At 39.3% G+C, this 22322-nt stretch overlaps 1 protein-coding gene across 1 annotated transcript in view; it reads left to right on the top strand.

Annotated features, from left to right (window-relative positions):
* The window catches only part of LRP2 (LDL receptor related protein 2), a 196332-nt gene that overhangs the window by 24965 nt on the left and 149045 nt on the right, over positions 1-22322 (top strand). The window contains exons 2-4 of the mRNA XM_060016628.1: positions 11426-11533; positions 13864-13986; positions 17498-17614. Of these exons, the coding sequence (XP_059872611.1) occupies positions 11426-11533; positions 13864-13986; positions 17498-17614 (348 nt within the window). The remainder of the gene's footprint in view (positions 1-11425; positions 11534-13863; positions 13987-17497; positions 17615-22322) is intronic.

Raw genomic sequence — 22322 nt, forward strand, 5'->3', positions numbered from 1 at the left:
AACTTATTGGTGGAAATATTTTCACATTGTTGCTGCACAGTATTTCTTAAGAGTTTAGGAGAATTTGTTGTTGGCAGAAGCCATACATGGCCATAACTAAATCATCAAGGCTGAGTCATGCATGTGTGCTCACCTCAACTAGTCTCCTAACAAATTGATAAAAGTCAGTGTGTAAACACTGTGATAAGCCCCCATAAGTCCTGCCATGATCAACATTTCTGGTCAGAGTTGTCATCAGACTTGCTTATGGATGCGTAAGTATTTGTTGTTTCAGAGTAAATTTCATACACATCTATGAAATTATATATATTATATATAAAAATATATCTGATCTCTACTTTCTGAAAATATACACATTTAGAATGAGAGCTTATTTAGTTCCTAGCTGAGATTTGTGACTCATAAACCCACTTACCAGTTACAAACTGTTCCAGCCTGGATTTGGGCCATAGCTAGATAAGAATGAGTTCCCATTTTGTATCAAATTGTGGTTAGGGTGCAAGATGCAAGGTCTCATTAAATTTAGTGTTTGGATGCTAATTGTTGACCTTGATATCTCTCCTTTCCTCCCCCTCTCTCTTCCTTTTTCCCTTTTTCTCTTTCTTCCTCTATTTCTGCCTCTTCTCCCTTTTCATGTCTTGAGAGCCTATTGGTGTAACTATTGTGAATGGTCAAGAACTAAATAACAGGGCTTCCCAGGTGGTGCAGTGGTTAAGAATCTGCCTGCCAATGCAGTGGACACGGGTTGGATCCCTGGCCCGGGAAGATCCCACATGCCGTGGAGCAACTAAGCCCGTGCGCCACAACTACTGAGCCTGCGCTCTAGAGCCTGTGAGCCACAGCTACTGAGCCCGCGTGCCACAACTACTGAAGCCCGCTCACCTAGAGCCCGTGCTTTGCAACAAGAGAAGTCACCACAGTGAGAAGTCTGCGCACCACAACGAAGAGTAGCCCCCACTCGCCGCAACTAGAGAAAGCCCGCACACAGCAATGAAGAACCAACACAGCCAGAAATAAATAAATCAATCAATTAAAAAAAAAAGAATGAAATAACATAGAGTAAGGGATAAAGAATACAGCAAAGTGTTTGTTAAATGAAAACAAGGAAAAATTGTACAGCACAAGGAAATACAGCCATTATTTTGTAATAACTTTAAATGGAGTATAATCTATAAAAATATTGAATCACTGTGTTGTACACCTGAAACTAATATAATATTGTCAGTCAACTATACTTCAATAAAGTCAATAATAAAAGTTAAAGAAAAACTAAAACAAGATCAGAACAAAAAGGTGTTTGTATGATTCAATCCAGAAGATCCGTTTAGTAGTTACAAATGATTTGCCCTGTGACTATAGAGAATCATCCCCAAATCCACCAGTTGGGAGTCAATTTCTTTTGCTTCTGCTGCTATTGTCATAACTTCTGGTATCAAGCCATTGTTCACTTGATAACCTGGTGATCTAATTTGCTTGTTAAGGTGACCAAAACAGCAGTGATGCTTGCAGGTTTAACACACCTGTGTTGATGTGACTATGGTTCAACACCTGGGACTAATTAATCAGAAAAACCCTGGTTTGGTGCTATTTATAAACTCTGTGTTAGGATTGAGAGTGGGTCTATCACACCCTATGTAATAAGCCTTAAGCAGGAAAGCTGCCTATCTGGAGATCTGTGTAGTCACTTATTCTCACATGTGTGTGATTTTCCTTTTTAGCTTTTGATTCTGTTCAACCATCTTCCAATAATTTATCCTGCAAATCAGTAAGCTGTATAGGAATACTCTGGGCGGTTGGGGCTGGAAATCAGCTCTTAAATGGGGGGATTTATAGTTTTTGTACAAGTCATGTTAAAACATTGTGTTGAAGGGTGTTGTACTCTTTTCTCATGGAATTTGATTCATTGGGTTCTTATTAACCAGAGCAGGCAGACTATCTTAAATTTTCTTCTGTTTGGATAGTGGTCTTTTCAGCATCCCATAAATGTAGCTCTTTGGCCATCAGATAACCAGTTAGTTCCTTGCAGGGGAGTGGGGACAAAGGTCTTGGACTTAGTTTTCTCCCATGTGGAGGAGGAGTCCACCTATAGGAACCTCAGTGATTCAGCTGTTAGAGAAAACACTGCATGGATTATATGAGGAAATACAGGAAAGACTAATACAAACACAATTTCAGTGTTTGGTAATGGCTGGCAGAAAGTTTTCGTTGCTGAGTGTTCTTGGACAAAACTCAGAGATTCTTTCAAATGTTTTAGGCACTTAGATGATTGTCAATTCATATCTTTATTTTTTTGTGAGTCTATGTGGCAGGGGTGGAGAGAGGACATTGGAAAAAAGCTTTTTCTTTTGTTCTGATAACTACACAGACGGGAAAACGTTGCACCATGGGCAGGTGTGTTTATGACTGTTTTTCATAGCAATGACCTTTTCCATTAGTGAAGAACTGCTTGAGGACTTCAGATTTGGGGCTTGTTTTTTTGTGTGACTCCCCCCACCCTTGAATGGGTAAGCCTGTGGATGCCCCGTGGAGCTCTCCAGGGTGAAGCAGGCCTCCCTGGAACTGAGATGCTTTACCACACTCCCAGGGGAGTTCATTTCAAGGTGCTAGTACTAGCAGCTGCGGCATGATATTGCCCAATCTCAGGCCCTCTCATTGATGGGTGGGAGGGAGTGCGATTGCCGCTTAAGAAATTTTATTGTCTTTAGGAGGGAAGAATTTTTTTATTTACAGGGGGTTTCGTAGATGATCTCTTTCATGTGGGTTAAGACATTTTGAGCTCTGAATGTCCATGCTGCTTAGAGGTTCTAAGTTGTTCTCAACTGGGGGTGGTACCACCACTCTCAAGGGGTGTTTGGACATGTATGTCACAGGGACGGGGGATGGGCACTGCTGGCATTCCGCATGTCAGGGGCCAGGGACGCTAGACATCCTGCTTTGCCCACGGCAGTTGAATAATTATCCCATCCTGCATGCCTATCACGTCCTGTCAGGAACCCCTGAGAAGCATGGTTTTATTTATAATGCACTTCAGTGCTGATGAACCATCGTGTTGTAGGTCGAGGAGGTGCTCGGTGAAAAAGAAGTGATGTGGAAGAGATGGGGAAAGGGGAGAAAGGCAGGTAGCTAGTGTTTAAACAAAATGCGTGAGGAATAGCTCAGTTAGGAAAGGTGGAAATGTAACTTCCCACTTCTCAGAATTGAGAGGCTTCTCTGATAGTGCATCATATTATGCTGCCGGCTTTGGATCATTGAAAAGGCACTTTAAAATTATTAAGCAAATATTTCAGCAGTCTTTGAGATCCTCTGTCTCTCGAGGTCTGGCTGAATTCCTCATGCTGGATGCTCAGACACATGCATTCAACTTGGAGAGAACAGGACACTAGGAGGCCTTGGGTGGCACCTGCGGAAACTGTTGGCCATTTGCCATGCATTGGAGTTGCTTTGGATCGGGCCTGGGGCAACTGCAGGGGCTGCAGGGTGAGCCCCATCCCTGCCAGAGCCTCTTGGTGAACCACCCACCGGCCTGTTCACTGAGCTCATGCTCTGGGCAGGGTTCTGAGGAGCCCAAGCCCTTCTCATGGCCAAAGTCTATATCCTCATTCAGATTTGCATCCACTCAGAGCGACTTTTAGTTTTAATATAGTTACTGGCACTAGAGATTTCTAAGCTTTCTCACTCTCAACCCATTTGATCATGTCACTCTGTTCTTGGCATTCAAGGCCCTTTCTTCCCCATCTCCCCAGCTTGGTTGTCCCCCACTTTAGAAGAGATTCCCTGCACTTGGGCCATGGAGGCCTGCTTATTCCCCCCTTACCCATGCTGGGCCTCCCTGAAGTTGTTTGGGCCCTTGCACAAAACATGGTCCCTCCTTCACCACCACCCCCGCCCCGCCAAGTCCTGCTCTTTCACACAGGCCCAGGGCAGTCTTATTCTCCTTCATGAAGCCTCTCTCATTGCATCATCTTGTGGTATTCATTTTTTTCTCCCTGAGACAATTGGTTCTTATTACCTCTGCTGCTTATTTGGAACGAAATCATCTACTGTCATATGGCACAACTTTGGAGTCATACTACCTAGGTGTGAATCCCTGCTTCCCCACCTACCAGTTGTGAGATTTGGTCAAGCCTCAGTTTTCTCATCTATGAAATGGGGCTATTAGTACCATCTCATAGGATTGTTGCGAGGATAAGTGAGATAATCTATGGGAAACACTTAAAACACTGCTGGCACTTAATAAATTCTGGGTGATTGAAAGCTGTCATTTGTTTTGTGGGATGGGGGTTGAGGAATAGAGCACAGGCTCTGAAATCACACAGGCCCTGGGTCTGAATCAAACTTTGACATTTTCTGCATCTGTGGGAATTTGATTAATGCCCTTGAGATTCAAGTTCCCCTTCTATTAAATAAATATAAATCTCACTTCACATATTTCTAAGAGGATCCAATAGATATGTATAGGGACTTCCCTGGCGGCGCAGTGGTTAAGAATCCACCTGCCAATGCAGGGGACATGGGTTCGAGCCCTGGTCTGGGAAGATCCCACATGTCGCAGAGCAACTAAGCCTGTGCTCCACAACTACTGAGCCCGCGTGCCACAACTACTGAAGCCCATGCGCCTAGAGCCCGTGCTCCGCAACAAGAGAAGCCACCGCAATGAGAAGCCCGCGCACCGCAATGAAGAGTAGCCCCAGTTCTCCACAACTAGAGAGAGCCCACGCACAGCAACAAAGACCCAAAACAGACAAAAATAAATAAAATTAAATCTCTAAAAGAAAAAGTGGATGTGTATAAAGCTTTCTATATTGTCCAACACATAGTAGATGCTCAACAAATAGCAGCTATTGTTGTTACATGGCTCTTTAATTTATAATGCATAAATAACTTTTGTCCCCAATAAATTTGTAAGTTCTATTAAAACAAAGGATCATATCTTATTCTTTGTTTCTTCCACAAACCTTGAACAAAGTTTTGCACACAGTGGGTATGATTTTTTTTCGTGTGTGGCTTTATTGAATCATTTAAGTGATGTGTGTACATGATCACACATCAGCTGGCTTGTGGGTTTCCCTCAAAGTCTTTGACTTCTTGAAATGTCCTCTCAATATCAATATTGTTTTCCTCTATCAAAACATCAGGGCTCTGAAACAATAATTTGGAAAAAGCAGTCAACTTAGTTGTTTGTAAACTGGATTGAAAAAAAAAAAGAATAATTCTGGCCACCTATTTGGTGAACTGTCTGAAAACCAGGCAGCTAAAATGTTGTACAGAAAGAGTAGTAGCCTGGTTTGCTGTACCCGTCTTGTTTCAGTTCCATCAGTTGAGTTGGTGGCTATTCCACCGGTTGACATTAGGCAGGGCAGGGTCTCCAGACAGTTTGTTACCCTTGGCTGTCATGGCTGCAGTGTCAAGTTTGGAAATCAGCAAGTGACTTTAAATCTTCAAAAGGGGACTGGCCTTGTTGGTGTGGACAAGGTGTGAGAATTGTAGTAAGCCATCACCCAGCTTATAAACATCACAAGTATGTCTGTCAATACCAAGGGAGTAAAAACAAAGTACCGAAAAAGTGAAGTAAAAATTATGGGTGAATTAAGGAATGTATTTCTTTGAGTTCAGTGGAGGTAAGACTATTAAAGTGCCACGCAGTGTTACATGTTTTTAAAAAGAGCACATGTGCCTCCTCAGGTAGACCAAAAGTGTCTGGAAAAACCAGCACATGTTAGAGGATCTAGCCGGAAAGTAGGATTTGCCACAGAAATTACCTTACTCTGTTAACTTTGGACAACGTTCCATTGACTACGACTTGCCTTTTTCTTCTAATAAGAGAATTCATGAGAGGAAAAAGAAACTCTTATAAGGAAAGGGCAAAAGAATGAAACATTAGGGGGTCTCCCTGGTGGTGCGGCGGTTAAGAATCCGCCTGCCAATGCAGGGGACACGGGTTTGAGCCCTGGTCCGGGAAGATCCCACATGCCGCCGAGCAGCTAAGCCTGTACGCCACAACTACTGAGCCTGCACCATAGAGCCTGCATGCCACAACTACTGAAGCCTGCGTGCCTAGAGCCTGTGCTCCGCAACAGGAGAAGCTACTGCAATAGGCCCACGCACCGCAATGAAGAGTAGCCCCCAGCGCAGCAACGAAAAGCCAGTGCAGCCAAAAATAAAACAAAATAAATAAGTTTAAAAAAATTCAAAAAAGAATGAAACATTAGTATTACTCAATATTTTTCTCTTTTTAAAACGTTTAGATAGTCCTCCTATTTCAAATTATACCAGGTTTCATTTTTCTTTCTATAGATTTAAGATAGTAAACTCCAAATAAAAGACTCATTGTTTGCCTTGATGGTTTTATGAATCTCTGATATGTAATTTTACAAAGAGAAATCTTCATTACCTGGTGAATACGTGTTTTCTGTCCCACATGTGCCTAGCACTGTGCCAGAGTTTGTAAAGGATACAGAAGTGGTGCGCTCCATTCCGTGCTGTGCCCCTTCTGGAAAAACAAACTTCTTCCCTCCTCTAGGCATTATCTGTTACTCCAGTATCTTATCTTAACACATTCTTAGTCCAACACTTAAACCAGGAAGCTTGGGCTATGGCTATTTATGAAGAAAGGATTACTCTTGTTTTTCTCCAGCTTGGGGCTCTATAACGTTGAAAACCAAGTTTATCCCTATGTCTATTGTAATTTTTCTTGAAGAGATTGAAACTCTTTTTGATTTCCCTGCATTGCTTTTTTTTCTTTTCTTTTTTTTTTCCAGCATTGCTCTTTCTAAAAAAATTTATTTTATTGAAATGTAGTTGATTTACAATGTTGTGTTAATTTCTACTGTACAGCAAAGTGATTCAGTTATACATATATATATACATTTTTTTCATATTCTTTTCCATTATGTTTATCACAGAATATTTCATATAGTTCCCTGTGCTATGCAGTGAGAACTTGTTTTCCATTCTCTGTATAATAGCTTGCATCTGCTAACCCCAAACTCCCAATACATCCCTCCCCCACACCCCTCCCTCCTTGCATTGCTTTTGCTTGTTGCAAATTTTCCTTTGTTTTTATGTGCAATGTTTGTTGCTAAGTAGACTACTCTTCTGCAATTGTATTGTATGAGCATATGGTGTGGTGTGGATTCCACACCAGTCCAGTTAATGAATCCAGTGAATGTTGATAGCAACTTTGGAAAATAATCAAATTTTTACATTCATTTTTTTGGTGGAATTTTTTTTTTTTTTTTTTTCTGGTTTGAAGAGAACATAGAGCACTGGTAGTACAGCACAGATGCTGGACCAGAATTGTCAGATTCAGATCTTGCTTTGCACATGTTTGCTATTTGATCTTGGGCAAGTTACTGAATTGCTCTGTGTCTCAGTTTCTTTATTTGTAAAATATGCATGATAATGACGTCTATCTTGTAGGGTTGTTATGAAGGTTAAATGACAAAGTTTACAAAAAGTTTACAAAGTACTTAGAATGGTGCATACCATTTAAGTACCACACAAATAGTTTTTTCATCTTTGTACCATCTATTTTGATTTTTGGGAAAGGCAGGGCCAGCCTGGGAAAGTAGGGTGTCCCTTTGGTTCTAATGGTTCCTTGTCAATGACTGCCTGGTTCTTAACAATAGGTTTTTATTTCAGTGTGGATTATGATGTTTTCCTCTTTGGTTTTTATTAGAGGGAGACTTTTAAAGTTATAAAAGATTGTTTGCAAAATTACCTCTTGGTTAAAAATGGATTGGTTGAATATGGATGTTTAGAGACCATTTGTTGAAAGAAGTGTTAAATTTTGCTCTATTTAGATTTTTTTCTTTCATAAACTATGTTTAGCTCCAAAGTATGAAATTCCCCCACTCCCATCTTCTTTGGACTTCAAATTATTAAACAATGAAGTATAGATAATATGTAGTAACCTTTGGAGGGGTTATGAGTAAAGGCTACTTATTTAAAAAAAAACTCTCAGGACTTCCCTGGTGGCGCAGTGGTTGAGAGTCCGCCTGCCGATTCAGGGGACACGGGTTCGTGCCCCGGTCCGGGAAGATCCCACATGCCGCGGAGCGGCTGGGCCTGTGAGCCATGGCCGCTGAGCCTGCGCGTCCGGAGCCTGTGCAAAAAAAAAACTCTCAGAAAATAAAGTGCATACAAACCAATTGAAATCAGGGGCAGCTGAAATTGTTATCAAACTTGATCTAGACCTTTTCACTAACAGTGTGTGTTTTTTTAAATTTATTTTTTATTTTTGCCTGTTTTGGAACTTTATTATTATTTTTGTTTGATTTCTATTTTATTATTGTTAAAAAAATGTATTTTATATTGGGGAATAGTTGATTTACAATGTTGTGTTAGGTGTACAGCAAAGTGATTGTGTTATATATCTACATATATCTATTCGTTTTCAGATGCTTTTCCCATATAGGTTATTACAAATTATGGAATAGAGTTCCCTGTGCTATACTGGCAGTTTGTTTTTCAACAACACATTTCCTTTGTAATAGAATGGATGACAGTCTTCTGACACTAGTGGAGCATTTGGTTGATTACTAAGATGCCACCCAGCAAATGATAATTTGTTCTTCTGCAGAGATGTTTCCAAACAATAGTCATTTGGGAGTTATAACAGGCATGGAAGTTAATATTGAAAAGATGAACTTGACAAATGAATTACCATGGATCTGTTGATAAGTTGAGTGAATTGGGCTTGATATATTACTTTAGATAACTGAGTATTTGGGAGGTCAAATGTGAAAAATACTAACTAGAAAGAGTTACATAATTGTAAAACTTCCCCTATCAGTTTAAATTTTTTTTTTTAATATGTGATTTTTTTTTTCCCTATAATGCCAGCTGCTGGGCTTAGCATTGGAATTTTTTTTTTTAATAAATTCATTTATTTATTTTTGGCTGCATTGGGTCTTTGTTGCCGCGAACAGTGGCTACTCTTCGTTGCGGTGAGCGGGCTTCTCATTGTGGTGGCTTCTCTTGTGGAGCACGGGCTCTAGGCGCGTGGGCTTCAATAGTTGTGGCACATGGGCTCAGTAGTTGTGGCTTGTGGGCTCTAGAGCGCAGGCTTAGTAGTTGTGGTGCAAGGGCTTAGTTGCTCTGTGGCATGTGGGATCTTCCCGGACCGGGGCACGAACCCGCGTCCCCTGCATCGTCAGGTGGATTCTTAACCACTGAGCCACCAGGGAAGCCCTAATGTGTGATTTTTAAATAATTGACTTTGAAGTGCTTAAAAAATGACTTTCGGGTATCTATTTTGTGTTCTTTTCATGATGTGCTTAACTTCATATTTTAGCAAAAACAAACTCAAAATTTGACTTGTAATAAAAATGCTTAAGAAATGAAAAAAGAAAAAAAAATAAACAAAAATGTTGCTTAAGAAATAACACTAATTATACATATATTTAAAAACAGGCAGTATATTATTCTGAGAATTTGCTTCAGTATGCTCAGTTTCTAAGTGTATGATTTTTCCAGCAAGAGGAAGCTCTTTGTAAGTAGACTGACCTTTAGATTGTTATAATTTTTCAACCAGAAATTATTAGATACTAAGGGAAACAAATGTACTGAATTTACAAATGTATTATGTTGGATTTCTAACAATAGACCTAATTGATAAAAGTGATTTAATATATGTTGTGTTAATAGCTAAACCTCCAAAGCTTCTAATCTCTCATGGAAATATTGCTTTGTAGAACAAAATCCAATGAGAAGTTCTGGGATTCCAGAGTGAATTTGTACATTCCTTAGGGGCATTTTTGCAAGGGAGGTTGTTGTGTTTTAAAGGTAGTTGATAAGAGACCTGCACCACCAACCCCAGACCTGCACCACCAACCACCATCATGCATTAGTCTATAGAAGGTATTTGGGTGTACGTATTCCTGTACCACTCGGTACCACCATTTAGCCAAGGAAAGTTTCTGACCATTTGCAGCATACATTATAAATCAGTATGTCACTACCAGACAATCAGATTTGAACATTCCATGAACAAAGTAACCTATATCCCCTAGGAATAGATCACTTAACTGTGTTTATGTCATGCTCATGATAGGCCTGCATTTACACAAGACAGGATAGCACATTGTTTATTTATTTTAGGAGTAGGTAATTGATCTGTATATTCCCTTAATTTCAGTTTAATTAGTCAAACACTGAAATGGGTAATTTAGCATGATTGCTTAAATACATGGGGAAAGTATAATTATTCTTCCAACCCCCCCGAATTATTCCTCTACCACCATGGGTTTGTGAAAGAATAATTTTGAGTCTTCTCCACGTTGGGCTGGTGTTGGCTGCTCTCTTAAAAATAAAATTCGTACTTGGCACATAATGTATGGGGAGGTTGCTGGTCAGATATTTGGGGAAACTCAGAGGATCGCTAACTGCCAAATTAGTCCCCTGGGGAGAACTAGGAAAACTGCAGGATATACTCGTTGAATTAAATGTACTTGTTTAAGTTATATTCACTTTCTGGTATCACTAGGGGATATCACTGCCCCTTGGAAGTGTGGCTAGTTTGATGCCAAGTTTGTGCACTCTGATTGGCTGCCGAGATTTTTGTTTGTTTGTTTTTTGGCTTTTGTTTGTTGGCAGAGAAGAGCCGTACCTGGCATCTTACAAATAAGTTACAAGCAAAAAGCCATAATATTGGTCTTGTATCTAAGAATGAAGAAACATAAATTGCTGTATATGATTTAGTAATAAAAAGGCACTTAAAAAGACTGTAGGGTGGGAAACTGAAAAAAGCACAGTCCCACAAATGAAAAGTTACTCATGATGGTATCAGAGATAACCACCCTTAACTTTCTGGCCTTTTCTGTGCTTTTTTTCTGCTACATATGACTCTGTTACAGGTAAAATTTGGCGTCCTTGTCTTTGTTATAACGTGTAATGAAATATTACAAATATTTCTCCAAATCATTTAGAAGTTCTTCATAACTATTTTAATGAGTTCCTAATATGATATATATAGATATAAGAAAATTTATTCATTTTCATATTATTGGACATTTACAAGGTTTGCAATTTCCTTTATTATAAATTATACTATGATGAAAACCTCTACACATAAATCTTTAATTCTCTGCTTAGTTCCTTAAGGGGAAAAAAAATTACCTAGAGGTAAAAGTATTAAGTTAAAGAATAAGCACTTTTAAAAAGCAGGATACCTTTTGTCAAACTGCTTTCCAGATTGGTTACCTCAAGGTGCACTCTAGTCAGCTGTGTGTGAAAATGACTTTCCTGCAGACCCTGACACAGAATATAATCATAAAAATGTTTTCCTAATTGTATAAATAATTTACATTCTTTGATTACTAATTAGTTGAATAATTTTTTGTTTTCATCAAAAATTTGTATTTTTTTTGAAATATCTGTGTGCGTAACTTTTTAAACTGGCTTTCTCTTGCTTGTGGGATTACAGAATGTCACAGTGATGAGTTTCAGTGCCAACCTGGGGTTTGTATCATTGCGTCCTGGCGGTGTGATGGGACCAGAGACTGCGCGAATGGCTCGGATGAAATTGGCTGCCGTAAGTGAAGAGCGGTGGGGCTAAGCTCTGTTCTGAGTAGCAGAAGTGCTTCATGGTCATTTCAGCTGTAACAAAGAGAAAGAGTTGTGCCTTTAGTAGTAGATTGGACTGAGCGCCAATCTTTTGAGATGGAGAACTGGTGGCATTAAGAATTCAGTCCCTTTTGATCACGAGGTTCAATTCACATCTGTTTCTATCTTACTCTTATCCCATGACCTTGGTATGGAACCAACTTTCTGAGCTGTTTTCTGAAGCCTATAAACGATTATTTCAGATTATTCAGTCTGCAAATTTTGTGCACTAACAAGAATAAAAAAATAATGTTGTCTGTACTGCTGTGATTTGTAATTCAAGGAAGAGTCTGTTTTTATAAAAAGGATGTAGTAGAACTTGTGTGCATTACTATCAAGAGGTCACAGAAGGGGCTAGTGTGGTTTATGTTTTTTAAATAATAGTTAAAAACATGATAATATTATAAACCCCCAATTTAACTCTTTAGAAGAATTATAAAATCACTTACACATATTTCTTCATTTACTTCTCTCAACAATACTCTGAGGTAGGTTTCAGATGAGGAAACTGAGGCATAGAGAAGCTAAATTATTTATTAAAGGCTTCCCAGTTGGTGCACTAATCCCAACCCTTATGTCCATTGCTCTCCCACCTTGCCATAGGTGATCCATCACACTACTGCAATTTCATTCATTCTGACAGGTGAACAGGCAAGGGTTATCATCCAAAAACCAAGAAAGCAGGTGAAAATTTGTTTTGAATCGTTGGCCATCCTGTGGCACAACAGGACAAACTTTGGTGTATTGTTTGGATGACGATGCTTTTGAAAATGGGAGAAGTGTGGGGATTAGGTCCTATAAGGCGCTTCTCAAACTTTCAAGCAGAAATGGATCACCTGGGGAGGTTGTTAAAGTGTAGGGCTTAGTTCCATATGTTTGAGGTGGGACCTGAGATTCTGCATTTCTGCAAGCTCCCAGGTAATGCTGATGCTGCTAGTCTGGAAACCACACTTTGAGTAAGGGAGTAGTTCTATTTGTAGAGATATGATCAAGTGCTATCTATTTGCTTCCTCTGGGCTTACTGAGTTCATTTTAGGTTAAACACTAGGAGCAGAAAGTCAGGAACAGTGTGTTCTGAGATAAAGGAATAATTGAGCAGTCATACCAACAATTTACCAATGTCCCATAACGATGATGATAAAAACATACCAATGACAATCACTCGCAACTTATTTACATGGTACTTTCACATATGTTACTCTACTTATTTTTTTTTAACATCTTTATTGGAGTATAATTGCTTTACAATGGTGTGTTAGTTTCTGCTGTACAACAAAGTGAATCAGCTATACATATACATATATCACCACATCCCCTCCCTCTTGCGTCTCCCTCCCTCCCACCCTCCCTATCCCACCCCTCTAGGTGGTCACAAAGCACCAAGCTGATCTCCCCGTGCCATGCAACTGCTTCCCACTAGCTATCTATTTTACATTTGGTAGTGTATATATGTCCCTGCCACTCTCTCACTTCGTCCCAGCTTCCCCTTCCCCCTTCCCGTGTCCTCAAGTCCATTCTCTACATCTGCATCTTTATTCCTGTCCTGCCCCTAGATTCATCAGAACCATTTTTTTTTTTTTAGATTCCATATATATGTGTTAGCATATGGTATTTGATTTTCTCTTTCTGACTTACTTCACTCTGTATGACAGACTCTAGGTCCATCCACCTCACTACAAATAACTCAATTTCGTTTCATTTTATGGCTGAGTAATATTCCATTCTACTTATTTTTTATAGCACACCGTGAGAAAAATATAGTCCCCATTTTATGATGCATACATTGCGATTCAGAGAACCTGATGAAGATTGTAAAGCAAGTAAATTGTGGAAATAATAAATTATTTGATTTTGGGTCTTGTTTTCCAAATCTCATGGATTTTACAATTTATCATGATGTTTTACTATTAGTTATTACAAAACACTTCAAATAATTTAATAATTATAAACTCATGGTTGATTTTATTGAAATTAAAAATTTAATATTTTTTTGGTCATAACTTCGTATGAATGTGTGTTTGGGCTGTTTGTTTTATTCTCTGTATTTTGTATTGCTTTGGATCAGCATTTTGTTGTGATGCCATTGCTGAGATTACTTGACAGTGAACACTGGTTAAACTCCACAGGCTCTAAGGTTCTTTATATTTGCTATCAAATATATTGAGCAGGAGTTGACATACTTCTTTTGAAACGAGCATCGTTTGTTGGTATAATAGGGTGGATGTTAGACATAATGAGTTTTTTTCCGGTTTATTTTAGCTCACCCTACTTGCCGTTCCAACCAGTTCCTGTGTCAGAGTGAGGAGCTATGCATCCCTGTCCACTGGGTGTGTGACGAGGAAGAAGATTGTATCGATGGCTCAGATGAACGGCGGCATTGCCGTAAGTGCTTGTAGAGGAATCTTGTTTTGGCCCTTTGGACACCTTAAATTCCAACCTGTTACAAATACAAAACACAATGGAATGAATCTTTATAAATGCAGAGTTGGGCCTTGAAGGACAAGGGAACCTGTGCCAGCCGTCTCACTCAGGGGTTGGATGATACTGAAAGTGTGAATGTGCTGAAGAATTATCAATATAGCCAGTGATTTGGACATGGGATAGATTCCCAGTATTTAACTCAGGTTATGTTATGCTTAAGAAAGAAACAAAACACCTATTGGTATCTGTATGTGGAGGTCTTCATTTGTCTGCTTGGCAGTTGGATGGGTCCACATGCTCCTGGAGCACACTGTGCAGGCAAAACCTTCCACCCCTTCTGCCCCACTATTAAACTCTCTTCTTTCTGACTGAGTGGAAGTGGAGGTCTGTCGGAGGCACTTCAGTGACAGCTGCTAGAGCCGTCGTAGGATGAGCTGGAACCAGAAAGCAAATAGTAGCAAGGAAGAGGACGTTGGCGACTGCTGATTCCTGGACATTGAGGGGGTTCAGGGCAGTAACCTGGAAGAGACACTTCCATTCTGATTTCTTTGGGATGGAACTGGAAAAGACTGTTTTATTGGGCTTAAACAATTTTGGACAAGAGCATAATCTTGGGTGAATTTAAGATGGCAACATGTGAGAAAGATGTCTGTCATCTGTAGCATTCCTTTCTCTTAAGGATATTTGTATAATTTAAAATTATTCTTGTATCAATGGGGATGTTTTTGGCTGCAAAGAGTGAAAAACACAACTCAAAAAAGTTAAGCAAAAAGGGAATTTATTATCTCACCCAAGAAGCCTAAATGTAGCATTGTTCCAGAATTGATTGGAAGATAATGGAAAATCTCAATTCCTTGGATCAGTGACATCATCCAGGTTTCTTCCACTATTCTGCCCTGCCCTGCCGTCTTTTTAGCCTATTGGCTTTTCATGATTGCATGAAAGCCGCAGAAGTCCTGACTTTTACATTCCCATAATTCAAATTTCAATATCTAGAAGAGAAAACATCAACATCTTTTCCCTGTGTTTTTATAAGACAAAAGAAAAAAAACAACAAAAAAACCCCAAACTAAAACCTTATAGCGAGTCTAAGTTGGACTGAGATGGAAATTGGAGAGAAGATACAAGACTGTAATGAACCACCTCAGGCTCTTGACCTCAATTGTCCTCTGGAAAAGTCCAGCTCTGATCACTGTGTAGCATTCACCTTTAAACTTCCCCACATTCTGTTTCATTAAATGCACATCCCACAAATCATGGACATCTATCATCACTGTGTGTTGGTTTTGAGATAGCCAAGATCCTGTTGGCATTTTCACATGGACATTGTCCACAAAGATCAAAGAAGAAACAGATATTTTTGATGGCTACGTCATGTGGGAACTTGTTTGTTAGGTGACTAGCAGTGGAGATGCTGTGGGCTTCAATAGGTTCTGGATGTATTTATAAAAAATAGAATTAAGTCCAGGAATTTTGAGTCCAGCAGTGGGAGTATGAACTCTCTTCAGTCGAGCCACTAGAAGCCTTCTTTTGAGGAAGATAATGGAAATTCTCAATACTTTGGTGTAAAGGTAAAATGTAGAATGTATAATTAAACAATCTGTTAGGGCTTGTCAGTGCTGGTCATGAGGTCTGCCAGCAACAAAGAGATGGTGATCCTTGGGACAGAGTGGTTCAGGGGAAACCAGCAAACTATGTAGGGCTGGGGAGGGTGGTGGTGGTGACAAATGGCAGTCTTGAGGAGGGCACAGACAGGAGCTAGTCAAGGCCAGATAGGAGCACGGCATATCTACATCAGGTCCAGTTACGTGCATCCGGATCTGAGGTGGAGTGGCAAAAAGGGAGGGAGGTGGGGGACACTAGTTCAGAAGGACTGAAGGGAGGAAGGAAAAGTACCAGGCATAGTAAGGAGCAGGCAGAAATCCTTGTTTCTAGGAAATCTGTTCTGGGCTCTGATGTTTCTGGCTGGCCTCTCAAAGGTCCTAGAGGAAAAGGGTGACCTAGTAGGTACTCAGTGCTAGATCGTGAAGCTCTGGAGAGCAGTGACTGTGCTTTGTTCAGCTTGTATCCCTAAGGCTTGGTATTCTGTCTAGCAGATAGTAGGTTCTTGATAGTAGGTTCTGAATGAATGAATGGTGGGTTATTTATCTTTTGGCTAGATGTGCCATTTGGTTCCATTTTCCCTTGCTCCCCACACGGAGTAGGAAGAAAGCTGAGCTGTAGATTGTGATGCAGTGTGTGGTGGATGACCCCTTGATAATAATACTACATAGAGGGGATGGGAACTACCAAGGGCAACTGCTTGGGGAGACTGGAAATAACTTTACAGCAGTAATTTATGAGCAATGTTCCATACTATTTTAAATGAGTATGGATTTTATAAGGTAACTCTTGCATTTTAAATTTTACATTATTTTTTTATTAGATCATCTTTTCCCCAAATGCTTCTCTCTTATGTGGACAATTAAAAAGTCCCATCATAATTCCTGCCTCAGGGCTTCCCTGGTGGCACAGTGGTTAAGAATCTGCCTGCCGATGCAGGGGACACGGGTTCGAGCCCTGGTCTGGGAAGATCCCACATGCTGCGGAGCAACTAAGCCCATGCGCCACAACTCGTGAGCCTGTGCTCTAGAGCCCACGAACCACAAACACTTAAGCCCTTGCGCAACAACTACTGAAGCCCGTGTGCGTAGAGCCCATGCTCCGCAGCAAGAGAAGCCACCACAATGAGAAACCCACGCACCACAACGAAGAGTAGCCCCCCTCGCCGCAACTAGAGAAAGCCCACGTGCAGCAACGAAGACCCAATGCAGCCAAAAATAAATAAATAAAAATAAATAAATTAAAAAAAATTCCTGCCTCAGACTCACAGAATAGAATTCACATGATGCTTGGAATATTGATTCATTTGATTTTGTCTGTTTTATCCAGAGGCAAATTTGATAAACTACTGGTGCTCTGCTCTCACCTACCCTAATCAACTTAGGATAAAATCAAGCTAGCTTAAATTTATGTTTATGAAATTGACAGGTATTCAATGTGGAAAGCTTATATAGTAGAGAAAACTCTAAAGAAAAAAAAAACACCCACATTCCTAATACTCAGAAGTAACCACTGTTTACTCTTTGGCATGTTTCCTTCTTGTTTAAACAAGGATTTCAATGAGGGGGACCTTACTGATCCTTGATTAATACCTATACCTGCAAAATTCTTATTTCATTCATCCTTTTTACTGTATAGGTTTTCAAGCTATATTGTATTCTCAACACATGTTGATAATATAATTGTCTACACTCACAACATTGAATGTTGATATGATTCTGGGCATTTTGATAGTATCCTGATAATAACACTTTTGCTTTCACATTGTAAGATGGCTACCTTAGAGTAGCTGGGTTAATGTTACTGTCATATTTGTTAGTTGGTCTGTGTTTTTCAGTAATTACAAAGTAATATTTTTTTCCTTTCACAGCTGGGAGAACATGCTCAAGCCATCAGTTTACGTGTGACAACGGTGAATGTATCCCAGCAGAATTCAGATGTGACCATTCCACAGACTGCTTGGATGGAACTGATGAGAAAAACTGCCGTGAGTCCCTTACAGTCTTTGCACTGTATTTGGTTTCACCTTTGTCCCTTTGGCATTTTAATCAATTTGTTGATGGACAGAAATGCCTACAATATGCCTCTTGTTATTGAAATCTCTTGGCGGATTCTTTTGTGGATTAGAGGTGATGTTCTGATAGGAGTCTATTTTTAGCAAGACATTCTGAGTCTGTCCTGCCTTAGCACATCAAGTTTCTGTATGTCTTGAAGTAAGAAACTTTTAACTTTAACACAGAATCACAAAAAGTCAATGAGTACAAAATCCAGTTTGGTCAATTTTAAGTTTTAGTACGTTACCATGGTAAGCTTCTAGGTCAAATGTCTCAGTTTTTTGCTCTTACAGACTCAGTGTTTTCCAGATTACCCTTGGAAACGTGTTACATTTTGAAAATGGCTCTCTGTGTAATGGAAGAATACTATATCAATTTGTAACTGATCACCACAAGATAAAGCCTACAAGTCACAGTATTCTATGTATAATGTTTAAATATGACCATAAGCAAAATAAGAAAGTGCAATCACTTCTTACAAACGAGTAAAGAGTAATCTGCCTCTCTTGAGGTTTATATAGAATTGTTAGAATACAAGAATATACTAATTATACTGCTGTGTCCGTCCTCTGGTCCATCTAACTCTGTCTTTAGTCTCAGACATACCCATTTTCTCTCAAAAGCGCTTATAGGTCTATCATTTATGAATTTACCCAGAGCTTCTTTGAGTTTTTATATATCTTTCCCTGGCATTCTTTCTGGCATACTGCATTTCAGACTTCAAGGAGTTATTTTAATATTCTAGTATTCTAATAATCGGTGGATAGATTTTGTGTACCTTAGAAACCTTGATCATAAACTTCTTGGTTATTATGTTTCCAACTAAAGATTTAGGTTTTAGTCTCTTCTCATGGGACAACTCTTTTATTGTTTGATCATTTTGATAGGATTTTAGCTCTCTGGACTGTTTCTAAATCCCTTCCTTTGGTATATTGTATGCTTAATGAAAGAGCCATCTTGCTACACTTCCTGATATGGCTCTATGCCGAGGGTGGGAGCTAACATAAACTGGTTATGAGCAAATTGTTCCTATTTACTGTAGTGTTCAGATTGTGCTCTTAATGGAAGAAATACTCGTATGTGTGTCCAGATTCATGCTGCAGCCTCACTGTCATCACACAGTACATTAAAACAAAACAAAAAACTTCTCCAATGCTTTCTTCCCTTGTATGTTATTTTCCTTTGAGAGGAGTCTGTGCTATTTGCCTTTGTGTTTCCATTTCCTAGCAGAATTTCTGATATAGTTCTGTTGTAATTTCTAACTTACATGTTTTCTTTTGAAAGAGATTGTGTGGCCTCTAGGTTGGGTCTTCTTTAACTTTGGAAAAGTTACGGAGAATTTAGACTTGGTACCGGCAGTTTTAGAGATGGTAGTGTGTGTCTGGAGGTCACAGATAGCAAGTCCAGAGTCAAGGACTCCCCTTCGAGTACTTTGTAAAGCAAACAATAAATTCTTTATTGTGGTAAGTGAAGAAAATATTTTTGATTAATAATAGAGACAAATCATACATTATATTTTGCAGTATTGTATAAACTTCAAAGTGTTATGTAAATTCCAGTGGTTATTGTTATTAGACCCCTGACTGAGGACATTAGGGCCAGTATTATAATACTGTCTTACGAATAAGGTAACTGAACCAGCAAAGGATGGAGTGGCTTGTTCAGGGTTAAAAGGTGTGTGGCAGAGCTAGAGCTCAGCTCGTCCTCTGGTCCAAGTCTGATGATTACTGTTCATGAAGGACTGTATTTACAGAAGGAGGAAGTCCTACCTTGTGCAAGAACAGAACCAGAGGCCTGTGCCACCAGCCAACAGTCTGTGTCTTTATCCCTTATTTACAAGTGGATAAAAATGAGTGCTTTATTGCAAATGCAATGGTACTGCAGGAAATGCTATTTTAGGGAAAATAAAAGGCAGCCAAAACAGACTGTTTGGATTTATTCCATGTGAACACCCTGCAGCCAAGTCTCAAGTCACCAATACAGCTGCCTCATGACTTTGCCGACGGACCTTCTGGAAAAAAGCTGGCAGGGTACAAGCATTCAAGCAGCTCTTATAGAAAGGAATGAAGGAAAGGAAGTGAGCTTTGTAAAATATCTGGGCAGGAATCCTTAATCAAGATTTTGTTCATTTTTTTAAGTACATACAAGTAATTGTTGAACCAGAGTTAAACCTCATTGTTTCTGGAATCATACAAGTCATGAATCCTTCAGGGTTCATGGCCCTAAAGTGAATCTCACACGTGTAAGAAGGTTTTACAATGAGGTATTTTTTCCTATTTCTCTCTACCTCATTTATTTATTGCTATGTGTTCTGTAAGGAAGAGTGTAAAAAAAAAAAAGCAAATCAGAGGAAATTAAAAAAGAATCCTCATACTTCCTTGTTAGTGCTTTGATCTCCTGGCCACAGCCAGATTTGTACAGGAAGGAAATGAATGACCTGGATCAAAGTCTTTAAAAAGTGCCAGTACTGGGGGGAGGATTTGCCTCATTTTATTTTCCGTCTTTGTTTGGAGCTCTTGTGGGAAATGGAAAAGGGGAGTGTCACTCCCAGGGCATCAATCACTATCATATTCAATTTTTTTTTTTAATTGGAGTATAGTTGCTTTACAATGGTGTGTTAGTTTCTGCTGTACAGCAAAGTGAATCAGCCATACGTATACATATATCCCCTCCCTCCTGGATTTCCTTCCCACCTAGGTCACCACAGAGCACCGAGTAGAATTCCTTGTGCTATACAGTAAGTTCTCACTAGTTATCTGTTTTATACATAGTAGTGTATATATAGCAATTGCAATCTCCCAATTCATCCCACCTTCCCTCTCCCCGCTTGGTGTCCATACGTTTGTTCTCTACATCTGTGTCTCTATTTCTGCTTTGCAAATCGTTTCATCTGTACCATTTTTCTAGATTCCACATATACGCATTAATCAGTACTACAAAGTAGGTGTGAGGACCATCTCCACTTTACAGAGATCAAGAGGTAAGGGTAGACGAACCAGGATATTAACCTAGGTCTAAACCCTGTGCCCATGCTCTTGGAATACTTTACTTTTGTATAAGAAGTTTACAGAGCATTTTTGCCTATAGGTTACTTAGCTATTTTATTATTAAAATGATTGTTTAAAGCTTTTCATTATGGAAGGTTTTAAACATAATCAAAAGCAGAGTGATTACATCAACTCATAGCTAATTTTGTCTTACCTATATCTCTTCTCTCCATTATTTTGCAGCAGTTCTCAGATATCATATAAGTTTGTCTTTAAATAATTCAGTATCTATATTGCTAAAATATAAGGACTGAAACATTACAGTATCATGATCACACCTAAAAGTTAATAACTGTTCTTTAAAGTAATCAGATATCCATTCAGTTTTAAAAATTCTTCAATTGGCTTATTATTTTTTTACAGTGTCATTTAAATAAAAATCCAAAGAAAATCTATATGTTGGAGTTAGCAAGTGGCTTGTTCTGGAGTTTCCCATAGTCTGGGTTTTGCTCATTGCACCCACCCTCTGATGTCCTTTAACATGTTCTTCTGTCCCCTGTATTTCCTAGAAATTGGTAGCGAGATCTAGAGTAAGGTTTTTCCATCTCGGAAATAATGACATTTGGGTCCAAATCATTCTTTATTGTGGGGAGCTGTCCTGTGCATTGTAGAATAGCTATCAGTATCCTTGGCCTCTATCCACTAGAAGCCAGCAGCACCTCCCAATTGTGATGGCCAAAAATGTCTCTAGACAGTGTCAAATGTCCTCTGGGAGTAGAATTCCCCTCCCCTGCTCCAGTTGAAAATAGCACTAGTCTAGAGGCTTGAACACATGCAAGGTTGTGTGTGTGTGTGTGTGTGTGTGTGTGTGTGTGTGTGTGTGTGTGTATAAGGGCAACAACACTTTGTATATAAAGGTATGTATTTCCATCAGGAGGCACCTAATGTCTAACTGCCCCTTTGTGATATTAGCAGCCATTGATAATCACGCTAAGATCCATTTAGTCCTAGAGGTACTTAGCTATTTTAAATGTCACTTCAGATATATAGCAACTGTTTAGTTGTTTTAAATTACAATGTTCCCACATAATGGAGGATTAAGTGAGGCTTAGACAGAAAACCTTTTTGTGAGATATGACACTTTGTTCTATTGTTTTTGGAGTCATGATGAATAGGAAAATTACTTTTGGACAAACTTAGAATCAGTTTATGAATATAGCTTTAATTTGTCTATTTCTCAGAAATAAGATTGTCTATAGGAATGGGTCTTCTAGGCACTAGAAACCACTTAAATATAGTGGAGGATGTTGGAAAACTGCCAAGAAGGACTTATTTCTTTTCCCCAAATATTTGAAAGGATCAGGAAGCTTGACTCTGTAGTTCATAGTCCCGCCTGTCAGATCAGACCCCTAGGATATAGTTCTTACTCTTTCAAGCTTCTAAGATCAAGGTCTTGAGCTCCAAGACAGAGCACCTTGTGTCCATTCCAAGCACTCCTTTTATATAACAATGAATGGTGTGTAAGGGTCCACTCAGGGAAGCAGGGAGAAGGGAGGGAAAAGAATGGGTGAGATGGCAAGAAAGGCAAGGGTATTAAGGTCCCAATAAAAAGATTATCCTTGAAATAAATAGTTTCGTATCATATTTGGTCTTT

This window comes from Delphinus delphis, chromosome 7 (assembly GCF_949987515.2).
Source record: "Delphinus delphis chromosome 7, mDelDel1.2, whole genome shotgun sequence".
In the NCBI taxonomy this organism is placed as follows: Eukaryota; Metazoa; Chordata; class Mammalia; order Artiodactyla; family Delphinidae; genus Delphinus; species Delphinus delphis.